Source organism: Lutzomyia longipalpis, chromosome 2, assembly GCF_024334085.1.
Source record: "Lutzomyia longipalpis isolate SR_M1_2022 chromosome 2, ASM2433408v1".
Classification (NCBI taxonomy): domain Eukaryota; kingdom Metazoa; phylum Arthropoda; class Insecta; order Diptera; family Psychodidae; genus Lutzomyia; species Lutzomyia longipalpis.
The window spans coordinates 33,466,102-33,481,087 of NC_074708.1; the positions used below are offsets into that span (position 1 = coordinate 33,466,102).

General features: G+C 36.2%; 4 protein-coding genes across 7 annotated transcripts in view; 1 reads left to right on the forward strand and 3 right to left on the reverse strand.

Moving 5' to 3' along the window:
• The window catches only part of LOC129790123 (WD repeat-containing protein 19), an 829,031-nt gene extending 828,808 nt beyond the window's left edge, over window positions 1-223 (reverse strand). For 2 of the 3 annotated variants that reach the window (XM_055827390.1, XM_055827391.1), the window contains exon 1: window positions 61-217. In XM_055827390.1, coding sequence (XP_055683365.1) covers window positions 61-136 — 76 coding nt within the window. In that variant the 5' untranslated portion in view covers window positions 137-217. Of the gene's footprint in view, window positions 1-60 lie in introns of all 3 variants that reach the window. The other variant, XM_055827389.1, reaches the window with a different exon arrangement.
• LOC129790155 (protein O-mannosyl-transferase TMTC2-like) overlaps window positions 1-14,986 on the reverse strand; it is a 433,518-nt gene that overhangs the window by 300,723 nt on the left and 117,809 nt on the right. The gene's annotated exons all lie outside the window — the stretch shown is intronic.
• The window catches only part of LOC129790211 (serine/threonine-protein phosphatase PP2A 65 kDa regulatory subunit), a 620,353-nt gene that overhangs the window by 113,270 nt on the left and 492,097 nt on the right, over window positions 1-14,986 (forward strand). The window lies entirely within an intron of this gene.
• Window positions 2,774-14,854, reverse strand: LOC129790189 (GMP synthase [glutamine-hydrolyzing]). Of its 2 annotated transcripts, none has more exons than XM_055827570.1 (11): window positions 14,724-14,854; window positions 13,940-14,051; window positions 13,553-13,857; window positions 11,795-11,954; window positions 11,580-11,723; window positions 11,421-11,517; window positions 10,970-11,339; window positions 10,690-10,882; window positions 7,360-7,761; window positions 7,089-7,280; window positions 2,774-4,633 (listed from the first exon to the last, which is right to left on the reverse strand). In XM_055827570.1, the coding sequence occupies exons 2-11, from the start codon at window positions 14,033-14,035 to the stop codon at window positions 4,532-4,534; spliced, it is 2,061 nt and encodes a 686-aa protein (XP_055683545.1). In that variant the 5' UTR covers window positions 14,036-14,051; window positions 14,724-14,854; the 3' UTR covers window positions 2,774-4,531. The 2 variants fall into 2 exon arrangements, with proteins under 2 accessions (XP_055683545.1, XP_055683544.1); XM_055827569.1 differs by lacking the exon at window positions 14,724-14,854 and adding an exon at window positions 14,422-14,632.

The window sequence follows — 14,986 nt, forward strand, 5'->3', positions numbered from 1 at the left end:
CACCACAGGGAATCAAATTCTTCTCAATTCTGTATAAGATTGGGAATGCACTGAACTTACCACTCTGCCAGACAAAGTAGAGATCTCCCTGACCATGGGGATCTTCGTGCCTGAAGATTATCTTATCACTGGACATTTCAAATCACCGGAAATTGGGGAAAAATTAATAATTTATCATTATTGTTTGTGTTTGGGACTGACGTTACCATGGACACCACGCGACACATAAAGGTGTGATTGTGTTGGTTGTTGTGTTTGTGTGGGATATTTTTGTATTTATGATCGTTTTTAACGGATTATTGATTTTTTTTTAAAAATTTATAAGAAAATATTCTGCAAATTAGGGGAGAGCGGGGAGAACAAATCAATGAATTTTTGCTATAGGAGCTGAAATGTTCCCTCCGGGGGCGTCAATGATGCGTGTCAATCTTTAGGGGAGACCGGGGTAAAAAGTCAGTGAAAAATTTTCAAATGAATGGAGAATTCTGGAAAAATTATGGTGGAAAGCCCTTCCAACTTTTAACAATTGATTGCTGCAATTTGGAGATTATCCGAGCAATAGTTTAGGAGTAAAAAAAAATAAAAACAAAATTTTGTGCCCATTTCCCAAAATTTTTGTGGTATTGAGGAAAATCGTTCTCCGAAACTTTTCTTTTAGCGATTTTCCAATCTGATAATATTTATTACTTAGCCTGCTTAACCCCTTCGCGTTTTTAGGTTATACGCTGACCTAAACGTGAAACATTTTATTTATTCAATTATGTATTTATGAATGTAATTGTTTTTCCAAGTTACAAATACATCAAATTCACGCAAAAGGGGCCAAAGAAGACGTTCTGACTGAGAAAAGTCCTCTGAAAACATACACAGAATAAATGTACGGGTAAGCTGACCTGTTTCTTTCAGTGTACCAATTTTGTGAGAGCAAACTAGAACGCGAATTTGTTTAAATACATTCAAAGTCGGGAAAAGTTGAAAAGTCATCCCCCAAGAAATCTTTAAAACGCCATATCTCGGGAACGGCTCCATAGATTTTCGAGTTTGAGCTATCGTTGGAAAGGTCTTAACCTCAACTATAATATATAAAAATATGAAGTAAATCGATAATGGCATTTTCGAAATATTCGAGTTCGAAATTTTCGAAAATTTTGATTTTGACTTTAGCGCCTCTCGCGGTCATTTCTCGAAGTTGCAATGTTCTAGACATTTGTAGGGCTTCACGAAACCTTTCATTTGCGCTTGAGTTGATCGAAATCGGACTGGTAGAACCCGAGATATGACATGCCAACTTTGGAAGGCTATATCTCGAGAACGGCGACATAGATTTTCTTCATTTTTGGCATGGAGCTAGATAATATGGTCAGCTATAACATATCAAAAAATGAAGCAAATCGATAATGGCGTTTTCGAGATATTCATCGAAAACTCATCGAAAATTTTGTTTTTGATTTTTGGCCCCCTAGCGGTCATTTTTGAAACTTCGGATGTTCTAGAGAGTTGTAGGGTTTGTTGAGATCTTTCATTTGAGCCTGGGTTGATCAAAATCGGTCAAGCCGTTTTCGAGTTATGGTCGATTTTCGATGAAAAATTGTGGCGGCCGTATTGACTAAACGGCTTGACCGATTTTCGAAAATGAGGTATCGTTGGAAAGCTCTTGATGGCCCCTACAACATATCAAAATTTTAGACCTCTAGCTATAATAGGGGCTGAGATATGGACAAAAAAACAAAATTTTGAGGTATTCCAAAATGGCGGACGGGGGGGTGGGGGGGTGGATTTGACCTCATAATCGGATGTCTTCCGGTTGATATTTAAACTTTGCCGTTTACCGCAAGTCTCTATCTATTACCGTTCTCTTGCAATTTAGCGTTAGGTTCCGGCCGGCCGGACGGACGGACGGAAAAAAATTTTTTTGGCGCATACGTTTTTTGGAATGTGGGGAACCTAATTCGTGCTCATCCCAAGTTTGAGCCCGATCTGACGACTTTCGATTTTGCTCGGTACACAAAAGCTGTGTCTGAAAGAAACACAGCTAAAATCGTGTTAAAAGAGCGCATGTTTCAATGTTTTACGTTGGACGCGAAGGGGGTTAATGTAGAAAATGTTACCATGATGTATTTTTCAAAAACTTTTAATGATTTTCGTACAATTATTTGAATAAAAACATGCCCCTTGGGGTAAATATACTCAACAATGTAAATCAGTTATGGGACTTTGAAATTTTTGACATATTTTCTATTCATTTGTTGCAAAATGGCGTGATTGAGAAAATCGCAAAATTCTCTTTTTTTGTGGCTTTAAAAATGAAATTCCTTGTAGCGGATCAAAAGGTGAAAAGTTTAGCTATCAACTACTATCAATCTCTCAGGTGGAAAATTATTGGAAATGTCGGAAAATTCCACTGACCTTATTTACCCCACTGGCACTGGTGACTATATTTACCCGCCGACTTTAAAAAAAAAGTCAGAAGAGTTTTTTAATTAAAGGCTGTAGGCCAGGAAATTTCCTATAAGAATGACCTATCGAGGAAATTTTCTTGCTTTTGGGGAATCCTGCAGATAAGGATTTGTGCAAATTGACTTTTATTTACCCCGATCTCCTCTAACCATTTTTTGATTACAATTCTGTCCTTACCTTTGGTCCTTAATTGTGGTCTTGCCTAATGAAATCCTTCAAAATCTTCCAATAAATCCATTTTTGTAAAATGAATTTATTTTACACAAAACTCCCCGATAAAAGTTCTTTCTTGATTAAAGAAAAAAAGAAAAGGATGTTTCCTTAAAAATGCCTTTTTTGGGGATTTTTATTTGATTTGTCACATCAATCCCTCTTTGTGAGGCTCCAAGAACTCGTTATGATTTTTGTTGAATTTATAAATTTTCATTTTTCACGGAAAATAAGAAACAAAGCGAAAAAAATTGTCAAGAATTTGGCATTTTACAAAGAATGTTGTGTCTCTCGTCTTCGATTCCTTCTAAAGATCTTTCTTTTTGTTACAACAAAGCATCACTGAAAGAGAATTCTCACATGGGATTGTTTTTTCCTTATTCTTTGTATTGAAACATCCAGCAGTTTTGGGAAAGTTCTTAAGGGCGGCTCTTTTGTCGGTGAAACCATCAGCGAAAAAGAATTCTTTGACTATTGTGGTAGAATCTGATACAAGTCTTTACTTTTCTTTCCTTAAAATTCGTCAGTTATAAGATTTTTAGTATTCTGGGAAAAATCTTATAACATTTTGACATCTTATTTCTTTCTTCAACACTGAAGGATCGAGATTTCTAACCTCAAAAGTTTCACCTTCATTTTATCTGAAAAGAAAATATATTTTTCCAAGTTTTCTTTCGACGATATTGAAGCAATGAATCTTCCCCATACACAGATGTAGAAATTTTCACGAAATGTTAAATAAATTTTAATTCTCTGGCCATTGAAAAAAAAATCGAATTGGCCACTTTGGCTAGCAAAATCCTCCAAGGGTTAAACGGGTTTCTGAAAGAAAATTTATTATCCAAGGCTCTTTAAAGTCCTTTCTGAATTTTTCTGGAACTTGTTTTTCTTTTATAGAACTCCATCTGTCAGAATCTTACACCTTTTAAGTTGTTAGAAAAGAAAAGATTTTTATCAGAATTTACCTCATTGATTGAAAGAAAGAAATCTCCATGAATCTTTACTATTTTAGCACCTTCGCGTCGTGGAGAGTTAAAATGAATTTTGATTCTTTAAGTACGCAAAGAAAGTGGAAAGAAAAACCTTTGAGGATTCTATAAATCACAATTAAATTAAATTTAGAGGGATTTTCTTTGACTAATTTAGAATATTTCAACGATTGAGAACACCTCACTGCTGGATATTTCTTTAATTCACTTTTCTTCGTTTTTTTTTTCTATTTCAATAATTTTATTTTGTAATTATATAAATATTAGTTTAAAATTTAATAAAACGTACATAATGCGCCATCTACTTTTATCAGTGTCCTGTAGTTTTTCTTCTTCTTTTCATCCTTTCTATGTTTTTTTCTCCGATTGAAAATTTCTAAAACTCTTTTTTTTCTTCTTCCCTTTCACATCCCCAATGAACGCGGATGTTTTTTTGTGTCAACATTCCCCCGCTCTCTCTGCAAACCATCCTATCCCCTTTCTCATTCGCACACACAACAAATTAAATTATTCCCATTTATGTGGCAATTTACGATAACTCTATGCGGGTTTCCTTGAAATTCGCTGTCTTCACCAATATTTCTCCTTTTTTTTTTCATTTTGTCCATTAAATAAATGTATTTCACTTTCTTTTTTTTTCTTCTCCAAATTGCCATGCTGTAAATGCTTCTTTTATGCTCACTCTCTCTCTCTCTACAGATCTTCTGGAGTTATGCAATGAACACTGTGTGCCCGCATAAATTGTATTTAACACTGCTTTTTTTTGTTACGCGACAGGATTCTCTCCCCATTTTGCTGCTGCTGCGGCGTCCTTTGAACAACTACAGAGATGACAGAAATGTTGATGATAAACTGAGATACAAATGGGAAGAGAATCATTCCCATTCTGTTGTGCCTGGTGGCTTAGGCGTCAAATCATATAACACCCTAGAAATGCTAGATACGCACAGAATATCACGAACTATCTTTTCCACGACCTGCAATAAAAAAAATAAAATTATTTGATTTATTTCCTTGATGAATTGATTACTTTTTTTTTACACAGAATGGTCTGATCAAGATGTTTTATTTGTCTTTAATTTAAAAAAAAAAAATCTTTACTAAATTTTACTTTTAATTAATTCTTCGATTTTGAATAAAATCTTTTTTTTCAATTTCCTTGTAAGATTTTTTAAAAATTGTTAAGAAGTTCTAAAAATATTTAGTACACCCTCAAGTCGAGACACATTTAGTGCTATAAAAGTTTTAATATTACACGAACGTGTTAAAAAAATCTTACGACTTTTAAATTAATGTTCATGATACATAAAAACATAAAAAAACAAAAATATTAGTTTTATCCTTTTAAATTAGAACGTGATCAAGAACTATTTACCAAATTTTCCGAATAAATATTCTTAAAACCTCAAGTGGGTGCAATACGAAGAAAGGAACTTAATAATCCTAAAATTCTAAAGTAATTCCTAGATTTTATGTGATAAATATGAAAGTATGGTATGTGTCCAGACTACTATTTTTTTTATAATAAAAAATGCTCAAAAAATATTTATCATGAATTAACTTTGCAAAATATGTATTTTTTCACCCAACTATAGCACCTTTTTTTGTAAAACCTAACAATGGGCCTAATTCAGCGACCAAGAAACCCTTGAAATTTTTAAATTTTGTACTGAAATTTCAAGATTTCAAGCGAATTTCAAGGGTTTCTTGGTTGCTGAATAAGAACCAATGTATCTAAAAAAAAATCTTAGGGGAGAGCGGGGCTATTTGTGACAGTTTGGAATTTTCAAATGGCGATTTCTCCCAAGTTATTAATCGGAAGCACCTGAAAAAATTATGATAAGAAGTCCTATCTACCCTGAATAGTTGACTGTAGATTGGAGATTATCCGATGAATAGTTTAGGAATAAAAAAATAAACAAATTTTGAGGCCTCCAAAAATACGTTTTGGGTGTTGAGAAAAAATCATTTTCCGACACTTTTCTTTTAGCGATTTTCCAATCTCACCGTCTTTTCCACAAGCCAGGTCAATGCAGAAAACGTTGCCAAGGTGTATTTTGCACTAACTTTTAATGATTTTTCTGCACAATTATTCAAATCAACACATGTCGAGTGGGGCTAATTTTGTCACCAATGTAAATCATATGGAACGTCAAAATATTGACACGTTTTCTAACCTTTTTGTTGCAAAATGTAGGGGTTGAGAAAATTCCAAAATTCTGTGTTTTACTGGATAGAAAAGTGAAATTCCTTGCCGTGGATGAACAAGAGAGGAGTTCGGTTAGTAGCTACAACTAATCTCTCAGGTGGAAAATCTTTGGAAATGTCGGAAAATTTCATCGACTTAATTACCCCCGCCGGTGACAATATTCGTCGACGGATTCTTAAAAAAGTCAGAAGCGGAAGGGTTCAGGAAAAGCTTGAATACTCATATTTCCCGTGGAGATAGAGAAAAGCGGTCTGAGGCAAAGTTGTAGGCAAGGAAATTTCCTATGAGAATGACCTATCGAGGAGAATATCTTGCCCCGTGGGAGTCCAGCAGATAGGGATTTATCCAAATTGACACAAATAGCCCCGCCCTCCCCTATAGTTCTCTCTTTATCCAAGACACTAGTACGCGTAAGAACTTTATCTTTAGAATTTTTTTAATCAATTAATTCACCGGCCAATGTTTTTTTTAACTCTTTGATTAAACAAATAAAAAAAGAAAACTTCCTCCTGCCTTAATGAGTTGTAAAAAAATCTCTAAATAAAAGGAAATGAACAAATAGAAAAAAAATTTTTTTTTTGGAGTAAAATGTGTCTTGGCTAGAAGTTGTAACAGAATAAATAGAATCTTTGGAAATCTCAAAATTTTCTTTTTCACAAAATACCAAAAAATCTTTAGAATTTATAAATTTTCAAATACAAAAACGTTCTGTTTAGAATCGAGAAATTCCTGGACTTTGAAAGTTTTTTTATCTTAGAATTTTGTACTAAAATTTCAAGATTTCAAGTCAGGATTTCAAGCGAATTTGAAGGGTTTCTAGGTCGCCGAATAGTGTCCCTTCTCTACCTTTTCTTGTCTTACCTAAAGGTTTAAGAATTTTTAGATGATTTAGTTAGTTAATTTTCTTCCTATAAAACTCTTTGAATTAAATAAAAAATAATAAAAAATTGAGAGACATCTTGACTAGATCATCTTGTCAACACATAAAATTAGCAAATAATCATTGTTTGAGAAGAAAATTGCAATCGATCCCAACATTGAAGGAACGGATCAATCTATTTTATCCCCTTTTCCACGTTAAAACCCCCTTTTTTGGGGATTTTTCCTTTACTTTTGGAGAAGTATTAAGGAACATTCTTGTGTCATGCACTACGACTATTCCACCTGAACATCTCCACAAAATCAAGCAACGAAATGCAAATTTTTTGTTGTTGGGAACTTACATTCATGGGTAGATTCTCGGAACCAGGTAGAATTGGAACGCCAGTCATGAAGTCATTCGTTAGGAACGGCCGCAGCACAATTGAGCGCTGACACGATGGCATCCTGTTGGCTGGATCACGATCAAAGTGAAGTGGAATTAATACTACAGGCATTTGCGAGATGCGTCTGATGCAACCGTAAGCTTGCAGTGCCTGATGAATAAGATCAAGAAAAAAGATCAATGATTTTTTTTACGATTTAATTTTTGTGCTGATGGGCTCTCCTTCTTACCTCATTCACAATCGCATCGGCAATTCTGAGCTGAGCCAACGTCTTGCGCGAAATATGGGTGTGTGTGATATCGGTGATTTGATACTGTACAGGATCGCCAAATATATAACAAACTCGATTGACGTTGTGCAAAATGCGCGGTATTATCTTGGCAAGGAACATGAGATCCTGCCAATTTGGTGTACCCTCACTCGAAATTCCTACGACATAGCTATACGAACGCTTATCGCCCTGCACCCCAACACTCCTTATTGGCAGAACAGTTGCTGTGAGTTTTATCGAACTAGAGATCCTCCGCAGTTCCTTCTGCTCTTCCGGTGACGTCGTACCCGACACACGACTCAGCAGCGCATGATTCTTCAGGAGCTTTTGATTGTAATCCACTATCACACGGGCAATGACCTAAAGACAGATTTTACAATTGAAAATTAAATCAAAAATTTAATCACACGCCCATGGAGATAAAATGATAAGAAAGTCTCAAATTCTAATCCGTAGAAAAAATGTTTTTAACGTTGTTTGGGAAGAAGTTTGCAATCGATTTCTACAGAAATGGAGCAAATCGATCAATTTCATCAACTTCCCTGAAGAAAAAAAAAGATTTTCTTTTGGAGATTTTTTAAGGAATATTCTTGCACGTAAAGTACAGCGAATACTCCACCTGATCGTCTCCAGGAAAATGAAAATTTTAATACATATCGGATCCACCGGACGTCCACTGATAGTTTATATTATTCTACGCTGTAAAAAATTGCTAAGCTATACGAGAATTACCCGGCTGGCACATAAGAGACAATTTTAAAGGGCTAATTTTTTTTTAATCATTCTGCGAAACGGACTTTATGTTCAGCTGAACACAAGAAACTAAAAAATAGAAAATATTTCGTAAAACGCAAAAAGTCGTTAATTTATTCCTCTTCAACAAAAGAAGATGAAAAATCGTTTTGAACTAGATGAAAAATTTGCAACTTGTTCCACGGAACATAAGAAACCTAAAAAAAATCTACCTAAGGGATGGTCACGTTATTTTGGAAACTCGGGGACTTTCAAGAGCGATTTTCAAGGCAATTTTGAAACCAAAAAATCGAAATTTGCTTGCACTCTCGTTAAATGGCCAAATACTGATAAGAATTCAATACTTTCGATTTAGAAAATAAATTTTTGTGCTCAAAAAAAATTATTTGAAATTCTCACATTTTGGCCATTTTGTTCCTGTAGAGTTTCCAAAATAACGTGACCATCCCTTAAAACGATAAATAACTCCGAAAGCAGAATGTAAAAAATCGAAAATTAGTTCCACAGAATACAAAAAAAAAAATTTAAAAATCATTCCCCAAAGAGAGAGAAATACTAAATAAGTTCCACAGAACACAAGAAACCAACATCAATCCATAGAAAATCAAAAATTTAAAATTAATTCTGCTGTTACAATGCCGAAACATTCGAAACAAATCCTGAGGAATACTAGAAACCAAAACCAAAACAAAAAAAAGTTTTTTTTTTCTCATTGCAAACTTGCAGAAGGAGGTCAAATTTTTGTTTAAAAAAAAAAGCCAGGCCAGCCGGGTAAATTGTTTCGATCCTGTTGCTAATTTATTACTCTACGTAAAAGTAACTTTCGGGTAAGTATTATTACGGTCTTTAATGTGTTAAAATTATTAGGAAATTAACTCAAATTTGTCCATTTTTACACAAGCTGATCGGATTCGGTTAATAAAAGAGTTTTAGAATATGTCTACGTGAAATTATATTAAGAAATTATTCGGAATTTTCTTCGGTGAGCGACGGATAAATTCAATTCAGCAATTAAAACATTTGAGTTGCCAGAGCTTTCGACACTCTGCGTGTCATCCTCAGTTGCTATCAGAGGAATAGTTTTTCGTGTAGCACGTCATACAGACGAGTAAACATACTAACTAAGCAAATTACAATATTGCAGAAGGCATGAAACTAATAATTTCAACAAAAAATATTAAAAAAATTTCGAAAAAGAATACATAAATAGTGAGGAGAGACTGTGACTGAACGTTAAATCACAAAGAAAATTTCAGTGGGTTCAAAAACAAATTCCTGGGCATGAATTCTCTAAGAGGGAAAAACTCCCGTGATAAACTCCTAAGGGCTATAGCGCTTTAAAAGAAACGTGAAAACCGGGAAAATCTTACGGGGGTTTATCACGGATGCATTATTTTTCTTAGAGGATCATACTCACGTAAAGTTTTCATCACTTTTACCCTGCAAAAAGCCTTTGGGAGTTTTTCACTCTTCGAGAATCCGGTCCAATCCGAGGCATTTAGCGCATCTGCAGCAGAAATGGGGCTCAAAGTAAACGAGCAGAAAACCAAGTACATGGTCACCGGAAAAGAAGCAGCTAGATGGCGCCAGAATTTACGCATTGGGGATCAGGAATTCGAAGTGGTGAGAGCCTTCAAATACCTAGGTTCCACGCTAACGGATGAGAATGACGTAGGATTTGAGGTGAAGGAGAGAATAGCAGCGGGAAGCAGGTGCACGTTTGCACTCTCCTCTATTTTGCGGTCGAGGTGCGTCTCGTGGTCAACAAAGTTTAAAATATACCAGGTCATCGTGAAACCGATTGTCACGTATGGCCTGGAAGTAGTGCCGCTAAGGCGCTCAGATGAAAGAGCACTTGAAACCTTTGAGAGGCGCATCTTGAGACGGATATATGGGCCGGTGAGAGTGGAGGTTGAAGGTGAAAATTTGTTTCGCATAAGAACAAATGATGAGCTTGAAGACCTCTACAAAAAACCGCTCATAACAGCCTCAATCCGGGCGTCAAGACTACGCTGGCTAGGCCATGTCCATAGGATGTCGGCCGAAAGAATGCCCAAGAAGCTACTGAACCTAAACCTGATGGGGCCAGGTGTGAGAGGCAGGCCCAGAAAGGAATGGGAAGACGTAGTGGCTGAGGATCTTGAAAGATTGGGCGTTGCTGATCTGGGCCGGAGGTTGGCGAGGGATCGCCAAGGATGGAGAGCGCTGTTGAAGAAGGCCGAATCCCTTAATGGGACGTGAGACTGGATCAATTCCCGTAGGAAACCAGTCTCAAGCCATTTAAAGAAGAAGAAGAAGTTTTTCACTCTTAGAGAATACAGCCCCTGGATAAAGCTGAGTTAACATGATGACAATACAAATTAAATTAAAATTTTCCTAATTTTAGGCACAGAACCCCTAAAATTATTTATGATTTAATCTTCTTTATGTACCTATGTATCAGAATTTTTTTCAAATAAAAATCTCAAAAATAGATTAATAAAGGTTCCAGAAATCACTGAAAATTCTTTACAAAAATAAAATTAGATTACTAACCTGTGTTTCGGAGAAATTCCTCTCGATGTAGGGCTCATCGGCGCATAGGATTCGAATAGCTAATCCTGGCCCCGGGAAGGGATGTCGTTCTATCAGTTTACTTGGTAGACCCAAATCATATCCTAAAGCACGTACTTCATCCTTGTGAAAGTCTCTCAGGGGCTCCACCACACGACCCGCATCACGAAGGGCCCTTTTTTTTCATTGCAAAAAAACAAAGGAAAATTCTTCATTTTCTGCTCCTTCGAAAAGGAAAAAAAAAGAAACAAATCCTTCCTACCTGATGCGATCTGTATCGTTGTGATGTGTCTTAATTGTATCGGCATTCGTACTCACGAGTGCCGATGCTGATTCTATCAAATCCGGTCTCAGTGTCCCCTGTGCCAGGAGGATGTCCTCTTGCTTCAAATTCAACTCATTCATCACCTCAACTGTTACCTTAACAAAAACATCCCCAATTATTTTTCTCTTATCCTCCGGATTTGTTGTCATCGACAGCATTGGCGTATCTGTGCTGTAATGCGAACCAGGTTGCTTTATTGTTGTTGTCCCATTGAGAAAATGATGGTGGGCTCGCTTCACAATCACATTTATATCAATCTCATTGAGACACTTTTCAACGTCTTCACTCTCATTTTGCCTCAGGAATCCTAAATTATTTTTAAGAGGATTTTTTTTTAATTTTAAATTCTTAAGGATTTTTAAGGATGTCGTTGTCCTTTCAAACTCACCATTATCTATGTGAACAACGTATAATTGAGATAGAGGCACGGCTTTTATGAGCAGAGATGCACAGACAGTCGAATCAACACCTCCACTTGCAAGAAGCTACAAAATACAAGAAGATTTTCTACAAATCTCTCAAAGTAGTAAAGAAAAAAACTTCTTACCAGGACTTTTTTATTGCCAATTTTCTCCTTGAGCGCCTTTATGCACTCCTCTTTTCGATTTTGCAGTGTGAAGCGTTTCGACAAGCCACAAATGTCAAAGAGAAAATTTGAGAGAATTTGCTTTCCATTTACAGTCAAGTCCACCTACAAAGGAAAATCATTAAATTTACTTTAATTTAATCCTTTTTGGGAAAATGCAAGAAAGACCGTTTTACCTCTGGATGGAATTGAACGCCATAAATGTGCATTTGCTCGTTGTAGATGCCCGCCACGATATTTGTATTCTTAGACATGGCAGACACTTTGAATTTGTCACAGATGCGATCTATGCTATCGCCATGAGTCAGTAAAACCGTCTCAGTGTTGTTCAAACGACTACAGAATACGGAGTAAAAGAGAGAGAAATTATTGTCGCAACTGTATTGATTATCCTTAATTCATTTAAATTTGTAAGGAAAAAAATTGTACGACAAGGTGTAGCCAGAAGTTCTCTTAAAAAATCAACAAAGCTAACTCCAATAAATGAAGTCCACTTCATCAAAATTGAACTTCTAGTTGTTCCGAGCCATGAAGTTTCTCTTGGAAGATAGTATCAGGGCTAGTTTTGGGAATTGAGGTGCATTTGGGGTGCTCCTCTGCAACTTTGCCCCTTCTGGGTCTTCCGTAAGTTTCTTTTATTACAGCTTTGCGTCAAAAATTCATGCCTTTGCCATATTTTAAAAGGAGTTCACTCAATTTTGTATGTGACAATCCATTTTTTTTTTCGATAAAATAATCAGGACACGCGAAATTTTTTTGAGAATCAAATGAAAGGATTAAAAAATTGACAGACTAATAATTTTAATAAATAAATGAACAAGATTTATTTAAAAATGTAAACAATGACGTCACATCATGTTTTCTCGTCTCTTTCAACACATGAAACATTCACGCTGATGTTTCATTGGAGAGTTTTTAGAAGGTAAGTCATAAATTGAAAAGAAAGACAAATAAAAACAATTATGACGTCATTCTTCATATTTTTAAGCAAACTCTTCCAGTTTTTTTAAAGCCCATTCCAAATAAAAATAGTAAGTCTGTTTAGAGATTTCTTATTTATTTTTGATCCTTCCAAGGCAATTTGACAGCTTGATACACAAAATGTATGGAAAATTTTTCGATAGTATCGATATTTTATCGACTCGCGATAATTTTCTTTTAACTTTTCGTACATTAATAAGTCGATCCGGATGATGAAATAGGGATTAATCGAAAGCTAATTAAATAAACTTTCAAATAGGGGTGGAACTTTGTAGATTAATCCTTTTTTCTGACCGATATCGATCGTTTCTTCAAAAATATCGGAGTCAGGCAGGCCCCTAGATCCTTCAAATAAATACTCATAACTCGATTGCTTAGAGGATTTACTCACAACTCAGATTAGAAGAAATTAAGTCCTTTAATCGAAATCGGTCAAGACGATATTTATGAAAATTTATTAATTTAACTGCTCTCTATTCAAATCAACCTTGCACCGAAAAGCCACCTTTAACATAAATTTTAATTTATTCCTTATTCTATAAGAAATTTAAATGAATAAGAAGAAGAATCTATGTTTCAAAGACAAGCCTTCTCATTGGCTAATAAATTCGAAAAAAAAGAATTTTGATTGGCCACCAGTCTTCTTTACGTCATCACCTAGCTGAACTTCATTGCAAGGATTTTAAGGATAATTTTAACGGAACGTTCTACAAATTTTTATAATTTTAAATATTTCAGAAAAATATTTCAAAAAAAAAAAAAGATTTTAATGTTTAAAATATTAAAAACTAAAAATTTTATCTAGACTTATTATTTACTTTACCTTAGAACACTTCAATTGCCCCCCATTGTTTTCAATTCTATTACTGCGCGTATAGCAAGTGCATGAAATTTTGAGCGTGGGCGTTTGACGGAAAACAAAGAAAATTTAAGAAAAAAAAGAAGAGACTCACTTGAAAAGGGGACAGGATGTCTCCACGGTGACCTCCATTTGTCCATCCTCGCGCGCCTCCTTCTTATTGACTGTACCCCCAAACTCTTTATTAATCATTTGCATCCCATAGCAGATGCCGAGTGTTGGAATGCCGAGCTTGAAGATGGCCGGATCGTATTGGGGCGCATCGAGGGCATAGACGGAATTTGGGCCGCCGGAAACAATGATGCCCCGGTAGTTTTGCTCCTTTAGCACTAAAGCTGCCGTATTCAGGGGTAGGATGTCCGATTCCACCTGAAGTTCACGGACCTTTCTGTCGATAACCTTGAGAAGAAGACAAACAAAAAAAAACATTTAATCTTTGATCCTTCCCGGAAATGGGATTGGGGGAGGGGGGTGTACTTACTTTTCCATACTGAGATCCAGCATCGAGAATAGCAACTTTTTCCTGGTGAAGACCATTCTCCGTTGGCGGAATAGCCATTTGACAGAGGGAATTCATTTCTTCGTCTTTAGCACTGAAATCAGAAACTTCTGTTATTCGATCAGGAAGATGAACAAACTGAGGCAAAAATGTGATCTATTTGCAAGTGGTTGAAAGTTAACAATGAAAAAAAAAATGCTGCACGAGCTACAAAATACGTGATAACCTCTACGGAGATAACGGAGCTGTATACTATCGCAGAACCCCAATCTACGATAGCACAAAAGCGCATCACGATCATTCAAAACCTTGAATCTCAATCGCGCATTCCCGGCGGTGATACAAAAAAAGATTCCCCTGACCGGAAGTGAGTAAATCATCCCTCTGTTAATAGTAAAAAAAAAAAAGTTTTCTGCCGCGAACTTCCTGCGCACGAGAAAATTCCTTCACAACTCGAATCTAACCTCGCGCTCGCTCTGAAAACGCTTCCGTGGAGGCGCTCCCTTTGGCCGACTTTCCGCACACAGTAGCCCCCCTCTCCGGCACACCTCGCACGCAGTCCACCAAAGTGGCTACCTCCTCCGGGAGATTCAATGCATTTCCTGGCGTTTGCGTAAAAAAATACACCGTCATGGATGAACTTTATTATTGATGGGGCACGAAAAAAACCAATGCGACGTCAAACCACATTGTTGCAACGAAACCCAATTTTTGCACGCGCTTTTCCACCCTTTCACGCCGTGAAAACACCACGGTGAATAGCTACCTGTGATTAGCACACTTTCCTCAATGTATTTACATTAGATAAATCAAGAATATAAGTAAATAAGAGGAAATAAGAGGAATTTTCGCAATTTCTGCCTAAATCCACCTAAATAATTTTCGATCCACCTAATGGCCGCCGTTGCACCCGGCAGGACCCCAATAAACAAACAAATGCCGATTCTCTGCAGAGAAAACCGGCACTTTTGATCCTGCAGCTGAAATTGTTTTGCTTTTCCTTGGATTTCCGTATGAGGTGTCAGAATT